Raw genomic sequence first — 24,810 nt, 5'->3', positions numbered from 1 at the left:
GATGTGGAGAGATCATTGGTCCATGGTTATCACGTGTATATAATTTTGCTCTTCTAAAGGTTGTGATGCTATGGGATATTGGTTAAGTTGCATAGTTTCTTTGTGTCTGTTTTTTTTTTAATTTCATCATAAAACGGGGGATAATAACTTAACTCTTTTCCTAGGGTGGCTGTAAGACATTTGAATAAAAAATGGTTTTTAAGCATGAAACTCATACAGAGTGGTCCACCTAAAAGGCACTCCTGTAATAATAAGTGATTTAAAATATATCACATGTACAACCCCACATCATATTCACTAAAATCCATTAAGAAAATAGGATAATCGAAAGCCTGTTTTGTTTATTTTACTTCAGAATGTTTGCCAGTTGAGAATATGTCTCTTCATAATGATTACCTGATGCCTGGGTCTTCTATATCCAATGTTTTAGTACATACATTGCAAAGATTTCTGAAGCATCTGCAAAGCATTACCTAATTTTTTTTTAAGTTTTTAAATTTATTTAGAGAGAAAGAGCATGTGCGCAAGTTGGGGAAGGACAGAAAGAAGGACAGAGAGAATCCCAAGCAGACTCTGTGCTGTCAGTGCAGAGCCTGACTCGGGGCTTGAACTCATGAACTGTGCAGTCGTGACCTAAGCCCAAACTAAGAGTCAGGTGCTTGACCGACTGAGCCACCCAGGCACCCCAACTCAATTCCTTTTTTATCTTATTTGCATAGCACATCCTATTTGTTGCCTCCAAACTGCCAAACTTTCTGAGAATTTTTAATACAAGTTTAATACAAGTTTTAATACAAGTTTATTCATTCATTCCTTTGCATACAGTCATTTAATGCCTTCCCAGTGTAGCCTTCTAATGCAGATTGTGCTGGTATGCGAAGGTACAAGATGAATTAGCTACTCTCCCTACCCACCCACTCTACTACAAGACAAGATAGGGTGTAGTATTGAGTGGATGTGGGTATGGAATGGTCCAATGCCTGTAAAACACATCGCATGATACCTGGCACATGGTAAGTGCTTGATATAGGTGAAAAAATTCTAGGTGATATAAAAGAACTATAGAATTCTAGGGAGTGAAGATACGCTCCTGCTACTCTCCTGCTAAGCGTTTTCAGCGTGAGTGCCCTACCTCTACTGTCCTCCATTCCTCTCTTCATACATTCTTCCCACCAGTACCCCGGCTCCCATCCTGGGTGCCACTGAGCTCCAACAGTGACTGTGGCACGCATCTCTTCCCCCTTCTCTCCTTCCACCTCCTGTCAAAGAACACGCGACCATGGCATTCTCCTGCCTAAGGGCTTTGGAGGATAAATTTGAAATGCAAATCACATTCAAATACCAATCTTCCTGTACCCTACACACTTCTTTGTGCCTTGTTCATAATAGGGTTTCCTTTTGCAGTGTCTTTATTTACTTGTTATCCGCTTCTTTGTTGCAAAAGTACTCTTTAGAAGATCTAGTTCAAAAACCACTTCTTTAGCATATGACATTTTTTTTAGTCATACAACATTTATGTGTCTAGAGCATATTGCTGTAAAATGTTCATTTTTAGGTTTATATGTATGTTCATGTGTATGTTTGTGTGTATGCGTGTGTGCAAACACGCATACGTGTGTGTGCATGTGTGTCTGTATGTTCTGTCATATAGGAAGCTTACTGAAGACAAAGAAAGGTGTTCTCATTTGTATGCACATTGAACTCTGGCCATCAATACATTCTGATGAGTCAAATTGTATTGCCCAGGTCACAAAGGGAAAAAAAAAAAGAAAGATTACAAATTAAGTTATCAGATTCTTAGCACACCACAATAACTTTCCCTTGACATAGGTTTTCCATTAAAGATGTGACGTATATTAGATTCTGCATTGAATTCTTTTTTCAACACTGGACATCGAATACACAGAATATCAAACATATGCATTCACTACTTAGAAAGTGAGGTGGTGAGGTTCTGGAATCCCTTCTGCTTCTCCCCTTGGGGTCCTGGGAGTGGCAGATCCTATCAGTACATTGTGGTTCAGGTTAGCTAATTCCTTCCCGCCTCCAGCAACTGCATGACCTCAGAACCAGCTACACTACCATGAAATGTAACCCTCAAAGGTTTTTCCTCATCTTCACCACTGTATGCCCAGCATATAGAACAGTAGGTTTTCCGTGTGTTTGTTATATGAATGGATGAATGGATTCACATAGGTACTGACTGAGATTGGACTGCAGCTTTGTGTAAAGAGCCATTTCTTCCTCAATGTGAAACTCATTGACCAATGTGCAAATCTTAGTTGTGACCATCATTTCATTGTCAGCATGTTCTAACACTAGTTTTTCTAAAGGACTGCTCACTAACTTCCTGAGGAAAAGCAACGAAACGTCAGTTATATTTTAGAAATCCAAGAAATGATTCTTATGGGTTTGCCAAAGCCAGGTTAATTATTTGTGACGGTTGAAAGTCAGGCCTTGACTTAAAAAGTACCTTGAGGAACAAGAAGACAAGGGAATGGTGCAGATCTAAGAACTTCCTCTGAGTTAGAGTGGGACAACATTCTGTAACAGGGCACCACAGTGCTCAAGAACACCATGAGAAGGAAACCTTTTGAGGAAAGGAAAGGACATGTGCAGCTGTGAGCCTGGGAGGCAATGACTATACTGCACTGTGAGCTGATAATGTTGCCTGAAGATAACACATAAGATAGGACTGTCCTGCCATTACAAGGAACAGACCTATCCAGCCAATGGTGGGCAAGGCTTAGTAAACAGCAAGTCAGCTATGCTTCTGGGTTTTTGGTTTTAGGAATCATTAATATTCCTTCCTCTATTATTTCTTCTCCCCAGGGTCTAGATTTCAGTCCTCAGACTGGAATCTTAATAAGTTACTATGTCTTTTTTTTTTTTAAGTAAGTTCTACACCCAGTGTGGGGTTTGACCTCATGACCCCAAGATCAAAAATTGCATGCTTTACTGACTGAGCCAGCCAGGCACCACTGAAATCTTAAAAAGTGAGATCCTGTTTTTCCTGTCCTCTGTCCTCACCTTCCCCCTGCCCCTTACTACCTCAATAGTTGAACGATTTAAGTCACTTCTGCTTAACGTCTTAAAATAGACCAAATAAATGCATCTTCCAGCTGCATTTTAAATTAAACACACAGCATAATGTCTTCATGTAAAACAAAACAACAGAGTGTTGACAAAACAGGAAATAAAAAGGCAACTAGTGTTTTGCAGATAGCTAGTGTAGTAAGCAGAACACTTTGATCTGATTTTGTTAAAAAACATGTTTTATAGAGGAATATTACTGTGTCGTGGCTTTGGGACATACTCTCTACTTTTAAACCCATCTGGTATGTTTTACATTCTTGTTATATATGAGACTCAGGAGAAGAATCTCATTGTGGCCCTTGGTTGGAAGGAAAAGTCAAGGGCTGTTTTGGGCCACTCTTTAGCTCTGTGACTATACCCTCGTTCCCCGGCAGGAAATCTGGACATAGGTAAGAGGTTAGAATTATGGAGTTTCTACTAGTCGTCTCTCTCTCTCTCTCTCTCTCTCTCTCTCTCTCTCTTTTTAAGTTATTATGTTAAGATACAGGAGAGAGGACAGAGCAGAATATTGTTTCTTTTGCAGCTGACAAAGATTAGAGTGAACTTGTGAAAATATTTGCATTACTTTTTTTAGAGTGTGGTTTACAGACCATCTGCATCCAATCACCTTTGGTGTTTGTCAAAATAAAGATCCACTATGGAATCAGAATCACAAGGAGGACAGGGAGGAAGTATGGAAGACTTCAATTTTAGGAAGTTTGCTAGGCGACTTTTACACCCTCTCAAGTTTGAGAACCATTGATAGGGATTTACTGACTGGGTCTATGTATGGTTTGGAGGTTTATGAAACTTAAGTATTTTCAGCTTCTTTCTTCATATAAGATGCATTAAGCAAGATGCTGGAATTATACCAAAGAGTTGAAACACACTGATTAGTAAACTTCCACACTTTCAGCAAATGAACCTTTTTAGAATGTACTCTACTCCATGATTCCCACTCACCACTTGGAGTGAACCGGTGGCATAATCTTAGGATAGGACCACAGGACCAGAACATTTAGTAAATGCTCAATAAAAATGAACTAATTTTGCTACATAAATGTGGCTAGCCAATAAGATGCGTCCAAATTATATTGTACATTTTCCAAAAATAATTGTCAAATCTCCAGAGACCAATAGTACCAGAGAGGTCAACAGCAGATGCATCTGGTGACTCTGTCCATGGTAGCTCTTTGGCAGCACTATGCCATTGTGTGGAAGCCTTGTCAGGTAGGGTGACAGGTGATGTTCACTGGGTGATTATTATGGCCAGGACGTTCAGAGGGGCCTATGAAACAAGAGAGGGGCATAAGGGGAAAGTCAACAGTTTTCAGTCTAAGGATTGTTTCCATGGGAAGGAGGCCAACTGGAAAATTTCTAGGAACCCAAAACATGAGGGGATCTCATACGGAATGATGAGTTCAGAAAGCCAGAGGTGGAAGGTGGTGGTGGGGGGGGGGGGGTCAACATACAAGCTTCAATGCAAAATTACCAGTCAAATCAGATAAAAGGAATTTATCCTAAAGAAGTAAGATGATGGCACAAAGATCCCATACACATGCAAGGATGTTTATCTCAGTGACATTAAATACGTGGATAATTGGAAATAAACTAATTGCTCCATAACAAAAAAGTAAATAATTTATAATATATTACCATAATACAATGTACCACAATTTAGGATAATGGATATAATGATCATGGACACGACTTTGTATTCAGGAAGACTGAATTCGAGCTGTAGCTTAGTTCACACTAACTGAGTAACCTTGGAAAGTCACACAAGCCTCAGATGCCTTACATACAAAATGGGGACAAAATAGGAATAAATACATAAAGATCCTATTTTAGTGCTTGGTTCCTGAATATATCAATAAATGGTAGCTACTGTAATTTTTGTGACAATGATGATAAGGGAATATAACGCAATCATTTTATTTTGAAGACTAATTAAATAAGGACAGGCATAAAATACAGTGTTAATAAAAAAGTAGAATAATTTGCTAAATCAGTATAATCCCAAATTCATATAAATATACGGTTATATGTAATATACTTAAATATTGAGTGGTAATCCCTGGGTGGTGGGAATATTTCTTCATTATATGTTTCCATGCTTCCATTTTATAATGAACATTACTATTTACAAATGGGAGAAATTAATAGAATGAAATATAGAGAAAAAATAAGCTCATAGGGGCGTCTGGGTGGCTCAATCAGTTAAGCGTCTCATGGTTTCTGCTCAGGTCATGATCTCACTGTTTCTGAGCCTGAGGCCCGCATTTAGCTCTACTGACAGTAGGGAGCCTGCTTGGGATTCTTTCTCTCCCCCCCTCTCTGTCCCTCCCCTGCTCATGCTCTCTCTCAAAAATAAATAAATAAACTTACAAAAAAAAAAAAAAAAAAAAAGCTCATAGGCTTTAGGATTTTTGAAGATTTGCTGACCGTGAAGAAAAGCCTTAAATCTCAGCCTTACTATGTCAAGCCTACAATGAACATATTATATTCACAGTAAATGGCTGAATTGGAGCAAGAAAATAATTCAGCATCTAACATTATTATATTTTAATGTTCCCTTTTACAAAGTTTTTAAAATAAACATCAATTTATTTTTATTTTTTTAATGTTTTATTAATTTTTAAGATAGAGAGACAGAGCATGAGCAGGAGAGGGGCAGAGAGAGAGGGAGACACAGAATCTGAAGCAGGCTCCAGGCTCTGAGTTGTCAGCACAGAGCCCGACGCGGGGCTCGAACTCATGAACTGTGAGATCATGACCTGAGCCAAAGTTGGATGCTTAACCAACTGAACCACCCAGGCGCCCCAAACATCAGTTAATTTAAATTCCCCCCCTTTTTTTTTGCATAACACATATAGAAAGCATGTAAAGATCATTTTTAAAATTTTCTACATAATAAAAATATTTCTTAAAGCTCCATATAGTTCATTGCACATAAGGCTTCAGAAAATAAGTTATAGGACAATAAAAGAATTTGGATAGTTTCCTAGAAATCAGAACAGGACTTAACTTGCAGATTCAGTTTTGTTTTCCACAGTTATAACTGGGCGTACTATTTCTTCCAAGAATGATAATAATTTAAGCCTTGCCAAAACATTTTAGGTTTAAGCAGGAGAGAAAGAAAACAACACTATTGCTTTCAACCATTTTGGTTTTGATTAGATTAGCTGATTCATTTATCTCCATAAGGTTTTTTAAGGGAAAGGAATAGGGGTCTAAAATTCTGGAGTGTTATCTAAGCCTTCTCATCTTAAGGTAAGTCACCTAACTCCCTCTTTGGGTATGTTTCTTCAATAAAATGAGAAATTGTACTAGATTAAATATAGCCACTTTTAGGTATAATTTTCTAGGGTTTTATATGAATTAAATATGAGTGAAATGGTAATTCAGTATTAGTAATACTTAAAACTAACTTACTAACTTGGGAATACTTACTAACTTGGAATGTAGTGATTGGGTTAGTTTGGTTTTAGCTCCACACCTCCATGAATCTGGTAAGTGGTCCTGATAACATGTCTTTAGCTGACAAATGCATAGGTCTCTGTCTTAATCCTGGGACTCTTCTGATGCTTGGATTGGTATCATTTGTCTTCACCTGAAACTGAATTCCTAAGGAAGTTCCCTTTTGATTTTTCAATACGAGTTTCTTTAGTAAAGTTGTCAATAATATTTTTGGCAATTTCTAGTCTCTTGTAACTTAGACAAAGTTCCTCCCTGAATCTCAGCATTTGTATAGGAAATTCAAGATGGCAACATTCCATCATTTGTTTTTTTAGTCATTTTACCATTTTTCCTTTAAAGGAAGTCTTATTAAGCCTTGTAAAGTTGACCCTCTAAAGAAAGGATGAACTGAATGGCTTCCCAGCAGATGTCTTGATATGATCCAGGGCTCCCTGTGCTAATGGGTAATATTGTAGAGAAGGATGGCCCTACATTCAAAAGTCATCCCATTTGAGATAGGACAGAAATTACATACAAATTCCGTTTGCATTTGAATATATTCCATATTAGGATATCACATTCAAATAATGCTTTACGTTTTTGAAAAAGCATATTTGAAAACTAGATTCATTGCTTTCACCTAATGGTCCTCTTAACATTCTAATACAAAGTTAAGATAAAGTGTAACACTATGGATGAACTTTTGTATTCTCTTTTATTGCATAATGAGAGCCATGTAACTCCAAAATTAAAAGTATCATACTTTGCCTGAATATCCAGGAAGTTAATAAGCAAAATCCAGGACTCGATGATAGTAAATAACCCACCTCAATTGCTTTATTGATACCTGATTATTTTTATCTGCTTTATATAATTTAATTTGATAAGCCTTTTTTAAAGTGGGTAGGATATAAACGAGTTAAATAAACAAAATGCTTATCAACTCTTTTTTATTCTGATAGTATAAACCATCAAAGAGAGAAGACAACATTAACATTCTAACACCTGTCTGTGAAAGTTTTTATATTTTAAGTAAAACAAATCATTATTCTAATTATTAGTAGGATGAACAAGGACACAAAAGCCTAGACACAAAAACCTAGAAGATGGCCTCCAAAGATCTCTGCCTCCCAGTATTCATGCCCTTATGTAATCATCTTCTGTTGACTTTAGAGTATCTCTGGTGACTTACTTCTAGCCAACAAAATTAGGCAGAGCTAAAAGAAGATCACTTCCGACACTAGATTACAAACAGACTGTGTGTGACATCCACTTTGGTTACCTGATCTTTCTTGCTTGCTCTGAAGGAAGCCTCTCCCTAGAGAGGACCATGTGGCAAGGAACTGATGTCTCAAAGGAAGCTTGTCAAAAGTCACATAAGTGAACTAAGAAACAGATCCTGTGGAGCCTTGAGATGATGGCAATGTCAGCTAAACACCTTTTTGCAAGTGCCTGAGCCAGAGACAGCTAGCTAAGCCACGCGTGCATTCTGTAGAAACTGTGAGATCATGAATTCTTGTTTTAAGCCTCTAAATTGTGGAATATTGCAAAAGTGATGTCCAATAGATAAAAAGTGATGCAGTAATAGATAACCGTGTGTGATGGTAATGCAGCATGTCATTCCATTTATGTGACATTACAAGGAAGTCAAAATTACTTAATGATTGAAAGCAGAATGTGGTTGCCTCAGCATGGGGATAGGTATTGACTTGGGTTAAAACATTTTTCTTTTTAATTTTTTTTATTGTTGTTTTTAATTTTGAGAGAGAGAGAGAAAGAGAGAGCATGCAGGAGGAGCAGAGAGAGAAGGACAGAGACAGAGAGAGAGGGAGAGAGAGAGAATCCCAGGCAGGCAGTGCAGAACCTGATGTGGGGCTCTAACCCAGGAACTGTGAGATCATGACCTGAGCTGAAACCAAGAGGTGGACACCCAACTGACAGAGACACCCAGGCACCCCCCAAAAAAATGTTCTATATCTTGATTTGAGTGATGGTAACACCAGTATATATATACATTTGTCAAGACTTATGGAAGTGTCCATTTGAGGTCTATGAATTGTACTCTATGTAAATTGTACCCCAAAAAAGAAAAATAAAAGGTTCCAGAAGCATCATGTTTGACCATTTGGGTGAGGTAAATTGGGACCTACTCAGGTATATAGATCAATCACATAGTTGGATCAAATGGGAAGGAAAAAACTTTCGTAGAATTGTATGTTTTCACAAGATGGAAAAGCCAGAGATTCTAAAACCAAATAGGCTTACCCCAGGACAATTATGTTCAAAACAAACAATTTATAACTTTACTTAGAATCTCTAAACAAATGGAGCTAGAATACCCAGGTCATGCTGACTTAAATTTTCGTCTTTTGTTTCCTTTTTATTTGTTTATTTTTTAAAGTCATCTCTATACCCAACATGGGACTTGACCTTACGGCCTTGAGATCAAGAGTCACATGTTCTACTGACTGAAAGAACCAGTCACCCCTTGAATTCTTGTTATTTTTGAAGTGTTCTTCTTCATTTTATTAATATAATACTGTTGTCAAAACAGTCTCTTTCATTTTGCCTCAACAATAGCCAAGTACAAAGATCTACTGTGACCTAAAGACCACTGTTCCCATTTGTTCAAAATTAAAAGAGGGAATGAAGGGGAGGAAAAAACTCGAGGCCTTTGAACAAACTTGGGGAGAGGGGGACCTGGCATAATCCTGGCCAACTGCCATAACACAGTACTTCCTTCTATAAACAGATGAATTTTGAAGACTGTCATGGGAGAGCCTGGTGCAGCAAGGCTCAGGCCACCTTATTCTCAGGGAATCATCTATATGTTTCTGCTATGGCAGAAAACAATATATCCTTTGTCTTTCGTTTTGTCATAAGAACTTGTGTGTGCTTATCAATTACCAGTATCTCTGGAGAGAGAAAGCCTGAATCTCATTGTACCAAATGAGAAAGGAACACGTGAGATTGGGTGACACTGGTGTCAATTATCTTAGAAATATCACAGAAAGGCAGGTCATCGTAAAGGAGAAAAGATGTCCAAGCCATATCCATAGTGCTTGTTCCTCCCCAATTTCTTTTTGTCTACCCATTCTGGATGAGAGGAGTGTGGGAGACAGCGGTCTCCAGGCTCTGCCTAGACTTCGGAACAGTACAGCAGCTGAGGTCAGATAACTCGTCATTAGATGTTGAAAAGCTGTTCCAGATAATATCTGATTGCTACCTAAATGTTCTCTTGAATAGGAAATAAATAAAGTTCTTATGGATGCCTCTGAGTTTGGAATCATTTATTCTGAGACTTGTAAAAAATACTTATTACTTTGAGGGCCTAGCAGGGAGATTTTCGCCAAAGATTCTTGTTTAAAAGGGATATATTATAGTTCAGATTAGACCTTTCTCCAACCACCATATGAATAGAACTTGTAATCTGGCAGAGAGACAGCCAGTTTTATTGAACATGTAAAGAATACTGCAGGGGCACCTGGGTGGCTCAGTGTGCTGACAGCTCAGAGCCTGGAGCCTGCTTTGGATTCTGTATCTCCATCTCTCTCTATCCCTCCTCCTCTCACTCTTTAGCTCTCCCTCTCTCTCAAAAATAAATAGAAAACATTAAGAAAAATTTAAATAAATAAAAATATTAAAAAAATAAGGAACACTGGCAAAGTTAGTAGAAAGTAGGGGGTGCCTGGATGGCTTAGTTGGAAAAGCCTGCGACTCTTGATCTCAGAGTCATGAGCATGAGCCCCACATTGGATGTAGAGATTATATAAACAAACAAACAAACTTAAAAAAAACAAAGTTAGTGGAAAGTGACAACAAAATAGCTTTCCTGATACACGCTCACATACCTACTAGGAATATTACTAGCTCTTCAGTCTTTTTGTTTACATCTTTGTAAATATTCAGGAAAGACCATTGCATTAGAGTTGTTTAGAGGAGTAAGATTCTGGTATAATCTTACATAGATACATGCACGTTAAGACTACAGCTTAGCAGGGGCGCCTGGGTGGCTCAGCTGGCTAAGGGTCCGATGCTTGATCTCAGCTCAGGTCTTGATCTCAGGGTCATGAGTTTGAGGCCCCATGTTGGGCTTCACGCGGAGTGTGGAGCCAACTTAAAAAAACAAAGAAACAAAAACTACGGCTTACCGTTTAGGAAATTGTGCAGCTTATAACATTGAAAGGCAAACAAATAGGACGCTTGAAAGGAACGCAAAGAAAGAACGGGGGCACTGGCTGAACAATTTAGCAAACACTGAATAGCTCATTGGTGGAAAACCTCATCTAGTGACAGAGGGCTTGAGAAACCGGGCAGGCTGAAAAGAAGAGACAAATCAAGAATAATAAATCTTGAGCAAATAAAAATAATGAATGGATCATTGATGATCAATAAAATGAATTAATAACAATAAATCAATACATGTTGAAGAAATAATTTACTGTCCATATAGGGAACTGGTGGGAAAAGCAGTTTTCTAGTTGTGAGCTAGATGATAGGCACTTGAGCTGGGGGATATGCTGCTTCCCCGAGCTGTGGTTGAGGAACCGTCCTCTCAAACGTGTGGGAGAAAAGAAGGCTGATGGGGCAGTGAATCAGAGGATGACGTGGAGATAAATGACACAGGAGATCTGGATGTCAGCCCACTCACACCTGTAAACCTTCGTGCTTGAGCAATGTCCTTTGAACAGACAGATGCGCACAATGAGCTCTTAGGAACATGAGAATGTCCAGGAGAGATGACAGCCTCACCCGCTGGGTGGAGAGTTCCACTCTGAAGTAAAGGGAAGTGAAGAATCATGGGATGATTCCACGATGGATGAGAGGGACTAAAATTTCACCTTGTACCAGCGCTTTGTTACATTGCTTTTATCCGGTTCCTGGAGGGAGTTATTACCCATACAATGGAGTTTTGTTTTCTCAGGGGAAATCACCATTCCTTTCAGCCCAGTGAGAAGTCACTAGAAGACCACTTCCCTGCCTTAAAAAGGCCCATGCGCAGAAGATGTTTGTAAGGGTGTCTCAAGATTTTACTGGGAAAAGATTTGCTGAAACTCTTATAATAGTTCTTGAATCATTAATTAAAAGGAGAGACTGAAAGGACACTTTCTTTCTTTAAATTTTTTTAATGTTTACTTATTTATTTTGAGAGAGAGTGCGAGTGGGGGAGGGGCAGAGAAAGAGGGTGAGGGGGGAGAGAATCCCAAGCAGACCCCACCCTATCAGCATGGTGGAGGTTGACGAAGGGCTCACGCCCTGGAACCGTGAGATTCGACCTGGGCCCAAACCTAGAGTCGGTCATTCAACGGCCTGAGCCACCCAGGCGCTCCTAAAAGGAGCCTCTCTGAGCCTGGCACATTCTGTCTGGATTGGATGATCGTCATGGTGTTACTTATATTGGACAATTCTGAATTTGGGAAATGTACAAAGGTCCAATTTTTGTACGATTGCTGCCAAGGATATAGTGAAAAGCTACACCCCTGTGGATGGGAGTAAGTTTTCTCCTCAAGGGCATGTATAGTCCCTCTGCCAACCACTCTGGGTAGAAATGAATTCTAGAGTGACCTGACACTGACAGACCCAGCATAGAAAAGGTGAAGGGGAAACTTCTCTGCCTGGTGGGCCAGGGTCATTCTGGTCTAGACTTGAGGTTCTCTTAGCTGCTTGGAGAATTTCCATGGGGGAAATGTACTTGCCATGGAAAGACAGGAGAAGAAGGAGGCAGACAGGGATTCTGGGATGGCTCTTTTTCTGGGCAGCAATGCAGTATCATAGTTTTTTGTTTTTGTTTTTGTTTTGTTTTTGTTTTTTTTATGTTATTCTTGACTTCAATTGTCTAGTATCCCCAAGTCTCCAGCAGTCTTTTTAAATGACCAAAAAGTCAAGGCTGTTCTCAGTGGTGTTCTGGGAAATTAGTGGAGAGCCTCTAGACACACATTGGAAAGGTGATACAGGAAAAGCAGTGTCCTCTTCTGGAACCTGAGTAGCAATAGCAGGAGGTGGTTACTCTTGAAGGAAAATGACCACTTGGTTCCCAAGTATGAGGAAGGAGTCTCTCCGAAAGAGCAAGTGGGTATACTAAGGAGAGCTAACTCCCAAAAATAAAGTCTGCAAGGGCTCCCAGCATGTGAGGACACATTTGTACGGTATTCCTCACTGTTGATTCAACAAGTAATTTGCTCAATTACTGTTTATTACTGTGACCATTTATCCTAAGCAGTATTCTAAAAGTGCTTCTGAGCTACTATTCTAAAAGTGCCACATGAACTTGAGTTCATGGCAGAACTCATGTTACGTCTTCAGAAGGACTATTCAAACCAATCTTTCACTTGACTTTAATTCAAGCTTCTTTTCATACACTTCTCTTTCCTTACTAGCAAGTTTGTTCCAAAAATCATACAGTTGCCCTGGTTGTATTTTATAGGCGTGGTTTGAGGAGACCCACATTTGCCATGTCATCGCCCATGCAAGCCACAGAGGTGAGTAGGTGTGTGAGACCAGAGCCTGTTGGCGTTGAGTTGTGCAAGGCAGCCTTGTCAGTGGGCCGGGAGTTAGCTTCCACCTCTCTTCCACTCTTTCTGTGGCCAGAGATCCCTCCTAAGTACAGAGAACTCTTAATAATCTTAGGTTTGCTTTCTACTGAACATTTTCGAATTCACCTGGATTCCTGAAGTTTTGTACTTCAGCCTAAAATCATTTCCCATATTGATCCTTTATTATTGCTGCCCTTACCTTTATTATAGCTACTCAGACTAAGAAAGTAACAAGGGGAAATAATGCTTCTTTCCCATTTTTGTACATTATCCTTTTAGGAGTGACTTCCAACTGATTTGGCAGCTTGGGAAATGAGTATTAAAATAAAGACATTTCAGAATAACTCTTTACGCTTTATGACGTCTCATGGTGATTTAAAGTTGACTTGATTACAGAAGGATCCAGTTCTCACAATGCTCAAACTGAGGTTCATATTGTAAATAGATTTTTAACAAACTCATTTTATATTATAATTTACACAGGAAAAATAAAAGTAATTTTAATTTATCCTCAAGTCACATTTATAATTATAACTGCGTAGGAAGATTCTTCTAAGCTATAAAAATGCATTTTCATTAGAGCGTAGACCAATCTACTCATGATGGGCAAGTACATGCTATAGCAAAACAGGAAATGTCAACACGGTAATTAAAAGTACGTCTGTTATTCGGAATTTGCAATTTAAATCGAAAATATCCCCAATATGCTTTCTTATCATATTTCTGGAAGAGATTCCTATAACTTTTATTTTGTAGGAGCTAAACATGGAAGCTCAGAGTAACTGTTACATAGTCGGTAGGCTTAACAATCGCCTCAATTACCCAGTATGGCTGAAACAAGCAGATAATAGCTATTTTATAGTTTTAGTCATTTGGATGACAGTAATAAATAGGTCAGACTCGCTCTAGTAGATAAAACCGAAATCACTGAAAAGTAAGACTACTTAGAATACAGGAAAACATTTCAAGCCTTTTATTCCCTAGGAAAGCTATATGAAGACATAAACAGGTTATGAAGGAAGGTAATGACTTCATTAACTCACCCAAAGTGATAATTCTGTAACTGTAGTTAGCAACTGTTTTTACAGATTGAGTAGATGATTCTTCCATCTTTTCCAGGATGAAATTCAGCTCCTCAACCTGGTTTCTTATAAGCCTAGCTTTCTAACCTAATTCCCAGTCATTGGACTTCTTCTGAACTCCAGTGGTTCTGAAGAATCTCCCTTCCTGTATTCCTGATGTAGGAAGGTGCTCTTCAGTGCTACACCAGTATTGTTGCCTTTGTCTGGAACATGGTCCTGCCCTCTCCTTTTCTCTGTTGGTTCTTATATCAAGCATTTGTTCTCAGTTCTGAGGGTTGAGGGTTCAAAATTAAGGTGCTGGCCTATTTGACCTCTGATGAGGACTCTCTTTCTGGTTTGTAAACACCCACCTTCTCACTGTGTCCACACACGGAGCAGGGAGAGACAGACAGAGACACAGAAAGACAGAGGAGGGGAGCTCTCTCTGGTGTCTCTTCTCATAAGGACACTAATTCCATCAAATCAGGGCCCCACCATCATAGTGTCATTGATGTCAATTCCTTCCTCATCGGCCCTATCTCCAAATGCAGTCATAGGCAGGTTAGGTCTTCACCATATGAATTTTGAGGGGACACAGTTCAGTCTATGGCATCACCTATGATACAGGAAAGCCATGATTCACTTGTGTTTCTAAAGGCTGTCTAGGGCCAGAGGAATCTTGGAGAGCCTTTTCCTGAGGTCTTGGGTAACATGAAAATGATTGGGGCGGAGAAAAGTTTGGAGAACTTTCTCTGAGACTGGAAGGCTTCTTTCATCCAGAGGCCTCCAGAGGTGAGACAGGATTTCTGATGGGTGCCTTGGATGCCTCAGAGCTGGACTGGAAGTGAATTTAGTGTCTGAATCCTCAGAGCCTGTGAGTTTCAGGGAAGCCCCAGACTTCAGTTAACAAGCCTACTGGATGGGCAGGGTGGCATGAATGAAGGCCACAGCACCTTCCCTGATTAATCTAGACTATCGGAGGGTTCTGACATTGGAACTTGTACATGGACTTTGAGGAACAGCAACGCACCTAAGAAGGAGTGCCTCCTGAATCCGACAAGTGGGGGCTTTGGGGATACAAAATTCCATCGAGAGGGAAATAAAGGAATGTGTCCAGGTGTTGTTAGCTACCTCTCCATTAAAACATTTACCCTGCTGGGCTAGGATGCTAACCTTTATGCCCTCCTAGACTTTGGATTGCTTTGGGCTGCAACTGGGTTTTGAACATTCTCTTTCCTCCAGCCCCTCGCACAATGCCTTGGTGACCTGGGTGACATTTATTGAGTAATATTGAATTTGCAAGCTTCATTTTAGAGTAGAAGCTTTTGGGTGGTAGATTTACTTTCCTTTTACCACAGACTGAAAAATGGCACCTTAGCACACTTACCATGTAATTACTAAATCAATACTTCACATAGAAGAACAAATTCTTTCTTAGAAGGTTCATATAAGGTCACAAAATTGGCGGTAAAGAAGACTTCATGTAATCACTCATATTTTGGACACTTCAAACGGTCAGATATCGGAGTTTCTTCTACTTGGTTTTAATTTCTGGTATACCGAATGCCAGTTTATTCAAGCCACTTGGGATGATCTTCCCTCGGTCGTTTATCTTACCATGTTAGTCAAATTTGTAAAGAATACATAAATGGTTTATTACCCGGGAGACATTGGCCGGCATTCGATCAGGAGCGGAATGAAGGGAGGATGCGCTGATGCAATGACGGAGGTGTTCCTGGCACCCCGGAGCGCCCGTGTTGGGACAGGGATCCCTGCAGGCGGATTTGGGTCCTGCAGCGGGAGCGCGCAGGCGGCGTCCGCCAGGGGGTTCGCTCCGGGAAGGTCTGGGCGGCCCCGGCCACGCGGAGGGAAGGCGGGGCGGACGAGGGGCGTGGGGCGTGGGAAAGGCGGCAGAGGGTGGGCCTGGGACCGCTTTCCCGCGAGAGCCAGCGCCCAGCGCGGCCGCGGGGGAGCGGAGGGGCAGGCTCGGGCAGCTCCCCGGCTGCCCGTGTGATTCGACTTGAGAAATAACCAGGAGGGGCGGCCCGGCGTCTGCCGCGTCCAATCCCGTCTCAGGAGCGAACACGCTCCCGGGCAGGCAAGCCTGACAGATCCAAGGGGACTTGGAGAGGAGCGGCAGCGAGGCACGCCCGCACCGCGCGCGCCGCTGCACCTCCTCCTGCTCCGGTCTCTGGCCTCCCGCCCGGCGCCCGCGGCCCCCTTCCTGCCTCGCGGCCCCTTTCCCGCCCCCCGATGGCCGCCGCCGAGCGTCCGATCCCCCTGCGCGGAGCCCTCTGCGGGCTGCTGCTGACCCTCGTGGTGAGTGGGAGCCGGGATCGGGAAGGGCTGGACCCGCCCTGTCCCGCGGGGAGAGCGGAGCCCGGGCCAAGCGGACCGAGGGCGGACCGCCGCGCCTCCGCTCAGTCCTGCGGGGCAGGACCAGCCAAGTTTGGGCCTGGACGGGTGAGGGCAGAAAACGAGTCTTGGAGGGACGACTCGGGACGGGGTTTTGTGTTTGGGACATCACGGTCGCGCCCCGGCGTGTCTGCGCTCTCCCGGGCGGTCGACGGTGCCTGGGGCTCACGTCCTCCCCCTGGCTCCCCAGGCTAGGGACGAAGGTGGGGGTGTGTGTGTGTGGCACGTCTGTGTGGAGAGCGACGAACTGTACTTGGGCAGGTGTTTCAGGATCCCTGAGTGAGCGAAACACAGGTGTGAGATGGGGTTCAGGAGGCTGCCCCACCCCAGGCTTACCTGGGATGGGGACGTTAGTGACTGGAGGGGCTGGAACGGTGCCTCTGGGTCCCGGCGTGGAGTGAACTCTGAAAACCGGCTTCCAGATTCTGCCTCCGCTAAATGTTATTCGGAGCTCACCCCGGAGTCTCCTGGCCCGAGGCGAAGTGTGCCTGAGGCACGGGGGGCGTGGGAAGGCTGGATCCTGGCTGCAGTTGGGGTCGCGGTTGGTGATGCGGGGGAGGGGGGACTGTCGGGGTGGGCAGAGAGCGTAGAGTCCGGGTGGGTGGAGTGGGGGGATAGGCGTGGGCTTGGGTGGTCCAGTGTCCAGCTCCGGGAAGGACTGCGCAAACCCAGAGTCCACCTTCGGGCCGTACGTGCCCCGGAAACCTGCCACCCAGGACCAGATTCACCTGGATAGGAAGTTAGGGACAATTCTCTGAGAATTCAGGAGACACACGGCGAAGAAGCCGGAACTCTGTCGGCGCGATTACGTGCGGAGATTCAGACTAGACCAGGGTCGCGCTCAGGATGTGCTGTGGAAAGGAGCCGCGCGCGACCCAGCAAACCCGAATCTAAGGATGGGCCTGGGGTCGGATTCGGAGAGAACCTACCTAGCTGGGGAGTAGGTTGGCTGTGGCTACACGGATTCTTGCTGCTCTTCTGCCGTTGGGGCTAGTGGATCAAAGCTTTGTCTTCTCTTTGAATCAGCGAGTTATGAATATTGGGTTGGTATTTAAGATCTAAGTTAATTTATGGACAATGACTTGTACAGATGAGCGCGTCGCCCTGCAAGGCAGCTGTTCCAACAAAATGAGCTGATGAAATGACTCTTTACAAATAGGAACTGGTCTCAAAGTGTGATCTTTTGTAATAAATTTGAGTTTCCCAGTTTTGATGTTTAAAAGCGTGGGTTTAGTGTTGTGTGATTTTTCTGCGAAAGGGACTAGAGAATGGGGAGAGGAAACTGCAAAGGTGCTGTGTTGCCAAGATTTGCCCTGTATTCCCCCAGGGGAGGGTGTGGAATTCAAGGAACTGTTGCCCAGAACGGGAGCGGGGTGGGGGGTGTGCGGGTGTTGGGGTGTGGCAAGGCAAACGAGTGTGCCTTACTCTAAATGGAGATAGCATCAGCTCTAGTATATGACATATTCGTTTAGGATTGCTTTAAAGAAGAATTTCCTAAAGTTTAGACTAAATGAGGAGACTTGAATACTGGAGAGTGTATATAGAATAATTTATTTCATCCAAAATCCCCAGTATACAGATACCTTGGATTTCTTCCCTGATGGGTAAATTAAGGTCTCTACTGACCATCTTCTGTTGTATTTCCTTTTGATTCATCGGACCGTCAACTTTTCAGTATAATATTAAAATCACAACACTTTTCCTTTTATAGATACCTTAACGGATCTCAAAAACAATTCCCTGCTTGAAGGGAGAGCGCTTCAAAGCAAGTCTTTAACACAAAACTGAGACTTTTAACAGGTTAGCCTTTCCACTGAGCTGGCCCATAGGCTGAGGAGTCTTCCCATTTGCACCCTTCTCCATCTTTCACAGCCCTCTGTCCTCAGTACTCTGTAAACTGCCACAAAATACAACTCGGAATGGCCACCTCCACTCCCTCCCCCAGACACAAAGAAAAAGAAAACAAGAAAAAGAAAAAAGGATCAGGGGTGGGGATTGGGGGCTAGAAAATAAATGTATCAGACCATCACTGGACTGTTGAAAGTGTAGTACCGAATGTCTCTTAAAATGTTTCTCCTCTGACTGTAACAAAAATTGAAAATGAGTTTGCATGAGCTCAGCTCTCCTTCTGTCCCATTACAAATAACGGGATCCTTTCAAATATGCGTTTAATATTGTTCATCGCATCAAATCCACTTGGGGAATCGTTACTATTATATATTTTAAATAGTATGGACTTGGGCACAGTTAATCTATCATTTTCCTTCAAAAGGAATTAAAATAGTTTTTTTGTTCTAGCATAGAATACTTTTTCCCCTTGGAATATATGAATTCTGCCTGTAATCTATGCTGACAAATGGGCATTCTAGCTTTTCCGATTTTATAGCGTTAATTAACAAGAATAACGTGACTGCTTTAGTAGACTTTTTGTTGTTCTTCTTGTTGATAACATTTGATGTAGTAATCTTTTAAAAATAAGAGTACAATAATTTCTATTAGCTTTTGCATTAGTGACAAAAAGCCTTAGGCAAATAAAGGAAGTAAATGAAAACTAGTCTATTTTAAAATCATAATCCTAAGAAAGTCAAGTTTTGGTATATATTTAGTGGGTTCATTATCAGGTATCTTTTTTTTTTTTTTTTTAGAGAAAGAGAGCAAGCAGGGGAGGGGCAGAGAGAGGGAGAGTGAGAATACTAAGCAGACTCCAGGCCCAGAGCCCAGAGCGGGAGTCCTACACGGGGCTCAATCTCAAGACCATGAGTGAGATCATGACCTGAGCAGGAGTCCGTCACTTCACCAGGTGGGCCACCCAGGCACCCCTCAGCTACCTTTTTGAAAGTAGGTTGTTGATGTTCATATTGAGATACAGCTAGATTCTGAAACACCTGCTGAATCACTAAATACATGTAAGCCTATGCACATTTTTTGGTCCTATTGTAATCCCCTTGGCAGTTTCCATTTCATATATGGAGCCTGTGGTTACCTGTCGTTCATCATGCTTTTTATTTAACTAGAACTCTTGTCTTACAAAGAGTTTGGTTAGAAAGAAATTTAATGGCATGACCTAAGTACCGAGAGTTAGTTACAGAGAGGTCAGTCTTAACGATTTACCTTTGAGCTGGTGAGAATTTGAAAGTAGTATTTCCATTTTGCAGAAGGTAAATGCCTAGAGGAGAAATAACAGATGTAAAATTTCATAACTATTATGCTCAACTAAGAAGATCCCATTTACTTTTTGGACTTTCCATAAATTTCCATTCTTTGGCTTCTTTTTCCTCTGTTGAAAAATGATGTCATTTTAGAAAGCCTCCCTGTGAATTCACGGTAAAACTGTCCACAGGAAAAGTAAAACAATCTCAGATAACCCCTCTCATTTTCACTCTCCTTTTGGCGTTAATTTTCTTATCAAGATTTATTATTAGTATGATAGCTTTCTATCATAAAATTAATAAAATTTGGATGATACTGTAAAATGAAACAAAGTAATTATTTTTCCCAGACTACATAGAGGATACTTTATATTATCTTTTTTAAAAACTCCATTTGCTACATTTTAATTTAAAGTTGTGCAGCTCTCAGCTTTATAAATGAGATATTTAAAGTTGATCTGGAGAATTTTCCATTAAAAGAGATTTTTTTGAACTCAAATAGTCAATCCATAATTTGTTAATCTTTTTTTTAAAGCTATTTATTTTGAGAGAGACTGACAGAGTGTGAGGGGAGAGGGACAGAGAGAGAGGAAAGAGAGAATCCCTCTGCGAGGTCAGTGCGTAGAGCCCAAAGCAGGGCTGGAACTCACAAAACCATGAGATCATGACCTGAGCCAATTCAAGTGTCCGACACTTAACTGACTGAGCCACCTAAGCACCCCAATAACTCATTAATCTTAAAATTATTTTTGGATGTTGCATTTTGTAATTGGGCATTCTTCCATACAAAATTTATTTTTAAATTAACTTTAAAGGTCATTAATTCATCATTGAAAATCCAATGGTGCCTTTACATTTTTAATTTTACATTTAATAATATGTCCAATCTCCACAAATATAGTATCAAATTATTTTATAGTTTTAAGAAGCATGACATAACTTAAATTTATATATGAATATTATCCCTTTCAAAAATTATATTAATGAATTAATTGTGCATTATTTCTAATGATGTCCTATATAGCAATGAAAATGAATGAACCTCTCTGTATGTTCAGCATGGATAAATTTCACAAACATAATTTGAGCAATGAAATCAAGTAGCATATAATTAGCATATGGCTGCATATACGTAAAAGCTAAAAATTGGCAAAATAAAACTGTATCTTCTTTAAAGACACATATACATAGAGGCGCCTGGGTGGCTCAGTCGGTTGAGCGGTCGACTTCGGCTCAGGTCATGATCTGGCGGTTTGTGAATTCAAAGCCCCGCCCGGCTCTGTGCTGACAGCTCGGAGCCCAGGGCCTGCTTCAGATTCTGTGTCTCCCTCTCTCTGACCCTCCCCCATTCATGCTCTGTCTCTTTCTGTCTCAAAAATAAATAAACTTTAAAAAAAAATTTTAAAAAAAGACACATATACATGGGATAAAATTAAGCAGAGGCAGGAAAGTAAATGATTAACACAAAAATCATCCATTAGTGATGACCTGAGTTTTAGGGGGTGTGGGAGGGAAGAAAATGCTACTGAGGAGCGATATATAGAAACATTGAAAATAATAGTAATATTTTATTTCTTAACTTTGAAGGTGAGTGCCCTAGTGTTCATCTTATTGTTTCTTAAAACACACATGTATGCTATATGTGTATGTAAGTGTGTGTGTGTGTGTGTGTGTGTGTGTGTGTGTGTATAGTCTTTTGTATGTATACTCTGTCTTACAAAGAACATTAAAAAAAGAAACCAGCAATAGAAATCAACAAAACCAAAAGCTATTCTTTGAAAGTAAACACAAATGCTACTATGATTGGGCAAGTAAACAATAGAGAAGACACAGATAAAGCAATATTAGGAATAAAAGGAGGTACAGTCATGGAGAAGACAGATGTTTTAGACAAACAGTAATATTAATGTATTATTTCAATTAATTTGAAAATACAGACAAAATGAGCAATTTCCTACAAAATACAAATTACCAACATTGGCTCAAAGAGGTATACAAAACTTAAATAGACTTAAAACCATTAAAGATATTGAATTAAAAGCTAAATGTCTTCACACACAGACACCTTCACATATTCATCAAGTCCAGGCTTGTGGTAGGTGAATTCTTCCATAATTATATGGAATGGATAATCTCCATCTTATGTAAATTGTTTCAAAGGACAGAAAAAAGTGGAACTGTCTTTAACGCATTTAGTAAGGATTTATGATATTGAAAAATAGTAGCCTGATCTCACTTGTGAACACATATTTGAAGTACTAAAATAGATACCAACAAACCAAACCAATAACATATTTAAAAAGTTAGCATGTCCATGCAAGATTTGTCTCAGGAATGGAAAAATGGTTTCACATTAGAAAATCTATTATTGTATTTTAAGATAGTAATATATTCAGAGAGAAAAATTATTATGTTTCAAACTAAGTAAGAAATTATTTTTATTGCTATAAAATATTCTTAGTAGACTAGGAGTGTAGGGGAATGTATTTTTTTAACATACTGAAGCATACCTAACAATACTTAATGATTGAAAAAAAGAGAAAGGAAGAAAGAAAAAATGGAAAAGAGAACAGGATAGGAAAGGAAAGGAAAGGACAGGAAAGGAGGAAGGAGGAGGGAGGGAGGGAGGAAGGCAGGAAGGAAGGAAACTCATAATGAATGGTGAAATGGTAAATGTGTTATCTTTAAAGTTAGAAACAAATCCACAATGGTCACTATAGCTGTCCCTATTCAGCAGCTACGGGAGGTCCTAACGAGGACATACATGAGATAAAATATGTAACAGCAATAGGAAAAGAGGTTAAGGATTTAAGGAAAAGAAATCTGCCATTTTGCCAGCTATAGGATTAGCTACATGTGAAATCCTACACTTCTTCAACAAACTACTGAGAAGTAGTAAAAGTAAGCAAGGACTAGTAAAAGCAAGCAAGCAAACCCTAGAAAGGGTTTTCATGGACTTGGTCAGCTGGTCATAAGAATTTTTTGAAAGAGTAGAAGGCTAAAAAAAACAAACAAACAACAAACATAATTTAAAGGAAGATAATAAGGATTGGGTCACCAAAACAAATACTGCAATCTATAATAAAGCTATGTTAATTAAAACTATATAGTGTTGGTGTAGAGATAAACTCTGATGAAATAATGCGGAGTCCTGAAATAGATTCTATAATTGGGGTCCATGCATATGATATATGCAGCAGTATCATTATTAGTTAAGAAGGAAAGAACTACTCAATGATGGTTCTAGATAGTTGGCTATCCATATGGCAAAGGACAAGATTAGATATCTACAGTGCATCACACACAAAATAATTCCAGATGAGTAAAAGATTTAAAAGTTGGAAGTAACTTTAAAATTTTTGTAAAGAAGTATCAGATAGTGTGTTTATGACAGGGCAGAGGGGAGATATTAATATACAAAAGTATAAACTGGAGGAAAGTTTTAATGAAACTACTTTAAAAAACTAAAGGAAACACTTAATAAATTTGACTACTTTCAAAGTAAAGCACTGATTATCAAAAGATACCACTAAAAGATTACAAAAGCAAACCACCTAAGCCTACAAGTAAAATATGATTTAAAAAAGACAAGCAATACAAAAATGACTAAATGAGAGCAACGGACAATTTACAGGAGGTAAATGACAAATTAACACAAGAAGTGATGTTCAATCTCACTAGAAATTAAGAAAATGCACATTAAAGCATCAGCTGTAAGATTGGCAAGTTAGAAAAGTCAAGTATAATGAACTGGGGTAGAGGATATGAGAAATAGAGGGATCTAATACTCTGGGGGACATGAAATAAATTTATGTTCACTCTGGACAACAAGTTGGCAGTAATTATTGGAATTGGAGATCCTCATATGTCTCCATCGCAGGTATGCATCTTAATATCTTGCACCTGTAAGGCTTTACTGTAGTGTCATTTGTAATAGAGAAAGTAGGAAACAAGAATATAATCTAAATGACCATCATAGGAGAATGAGAAAAATAAACTGTGGTATATTCACAGAAAAATCTTAAATGTATTGTTGAGTGAAAAATACAAGTTGTAAAAGGACGCATGAAGACACAAGCTGTGCACAGTATCAGCTTATACTTTATAGGCACATGCGTATATAATAAAAGTACAAAAGCCTACAAGGGAAGTATAAATGCCAACTTAGAAGAAACTATTCCTTGAAGAAGAGGAAGGAAATGGAATAGAGCATAGCCACATCTGTACATTTTAATTAAAAAAATGAAATGAAGGAGGGCCTGGCTGGCTCAGTTAGAAGAACATGAGACTCTTGACCTTGGATTGTGAGTTTAAGCCCCATGTTGGGCGTAGAGGTTATTAAAACAAAATAAATAAACTTATAAAAAGTGAAGCAAAAATTGCAAAATATTAATTTAAAAATCTGAAAATGTACATGCATATTTATTTTAGTATGTTCTATTTGATTTAAACATTTCATATTTAAATTCAAATATTTTTTTTAAACAGTTGTGATTAAAATGTATTGAACATGGCTTTCTATTGATATTCAGAAATACCAACTATAGAGCTAAAACTTATTTGGACCAATGGGCGCATTATTAAATAAAACCATTTTTCACCCATGGCGACAACTATATTCTTAGAGACAATTCAGTTGAGCATATATAATACGGTTGAATTGTTTTTAAGAACAAGTAACTGATTATTGTAACAGCAATATGATTATGACTTTCTGAAAATGACTTTTTTGATTACTATATTTAAAATAAACAATACTATTACATATTGACTCTATTTTTGAGTTGTTTTCCTCAAGTAGATAAATGTAGATAGATCTATCATTGATAGATCTTACATTGCAGTAATATTTAGAGCACATATTAGCATAAGATTTGATTATGCATATATGTATATGTGTATACAGTTTGTTACCACCGTGTTTTAAAATCTTTTAATTTTATGAAGGAACTTGTTTTATATTTGATTATATCAGAAATGCAATACATTTTTGTGGTTATTATCCAGTTTTGTTTTGCTGAAGTTACATGAATTTGTAAATTTGGGACACTGCTCACTGCCGATTTGTAGAGGTGGGCGTGGAAAGAGTGATTTTTATGGTTTTTCAAAACTGCTTTT

At 39.8% G+C, this 24,810-nt stretch overlaps 1 protein-coding gene across 2 annotated transcripts in view; it reads left to right on the top strand.

The window, feature by feature from the left end:
• The first annotated feature begins 16,103 nt into the window (after nt 1-16,103).
• Nucleotides 16,104-24,810, top strand: part of DSC3 (desmocollin 3) — a 55,673-nt gene continuing 46,966 nt past the window's right edge. For both annotated transcript variants that reach the window (XM_006938833.4, XM_019815113.3), the window contains exon 1: nt 16,104-16,447. In XM_006938833.4, the coding sequence (XP_006938895.1) occupies nt 16,382-16,447 (66 nt within the window). In that variant the 5' untranslated portion in view covers nt 16,104-16,381. The remainder of the gene's footprint in view (nt 16,448-24,810) is intronic.

Source organism: Felis catus, chromosome D3 (assembly GCF_018350175.1).
Source record: "Felis catus isolate Fca126 chromosome D3, F.catus_Fca126_mat1.0, whole genome shotgun sequence".
In the NCBI taxonomy this organism is placed as follows: domain Eukaryota; kingdom Metazoa; phylum Chordata; class Mammalia; order Carnivora; family Felidae; genus Felis; species Felis catus.
This window is presented reverse-complemented; position numbering and strand designations above follow the sequence as displayed.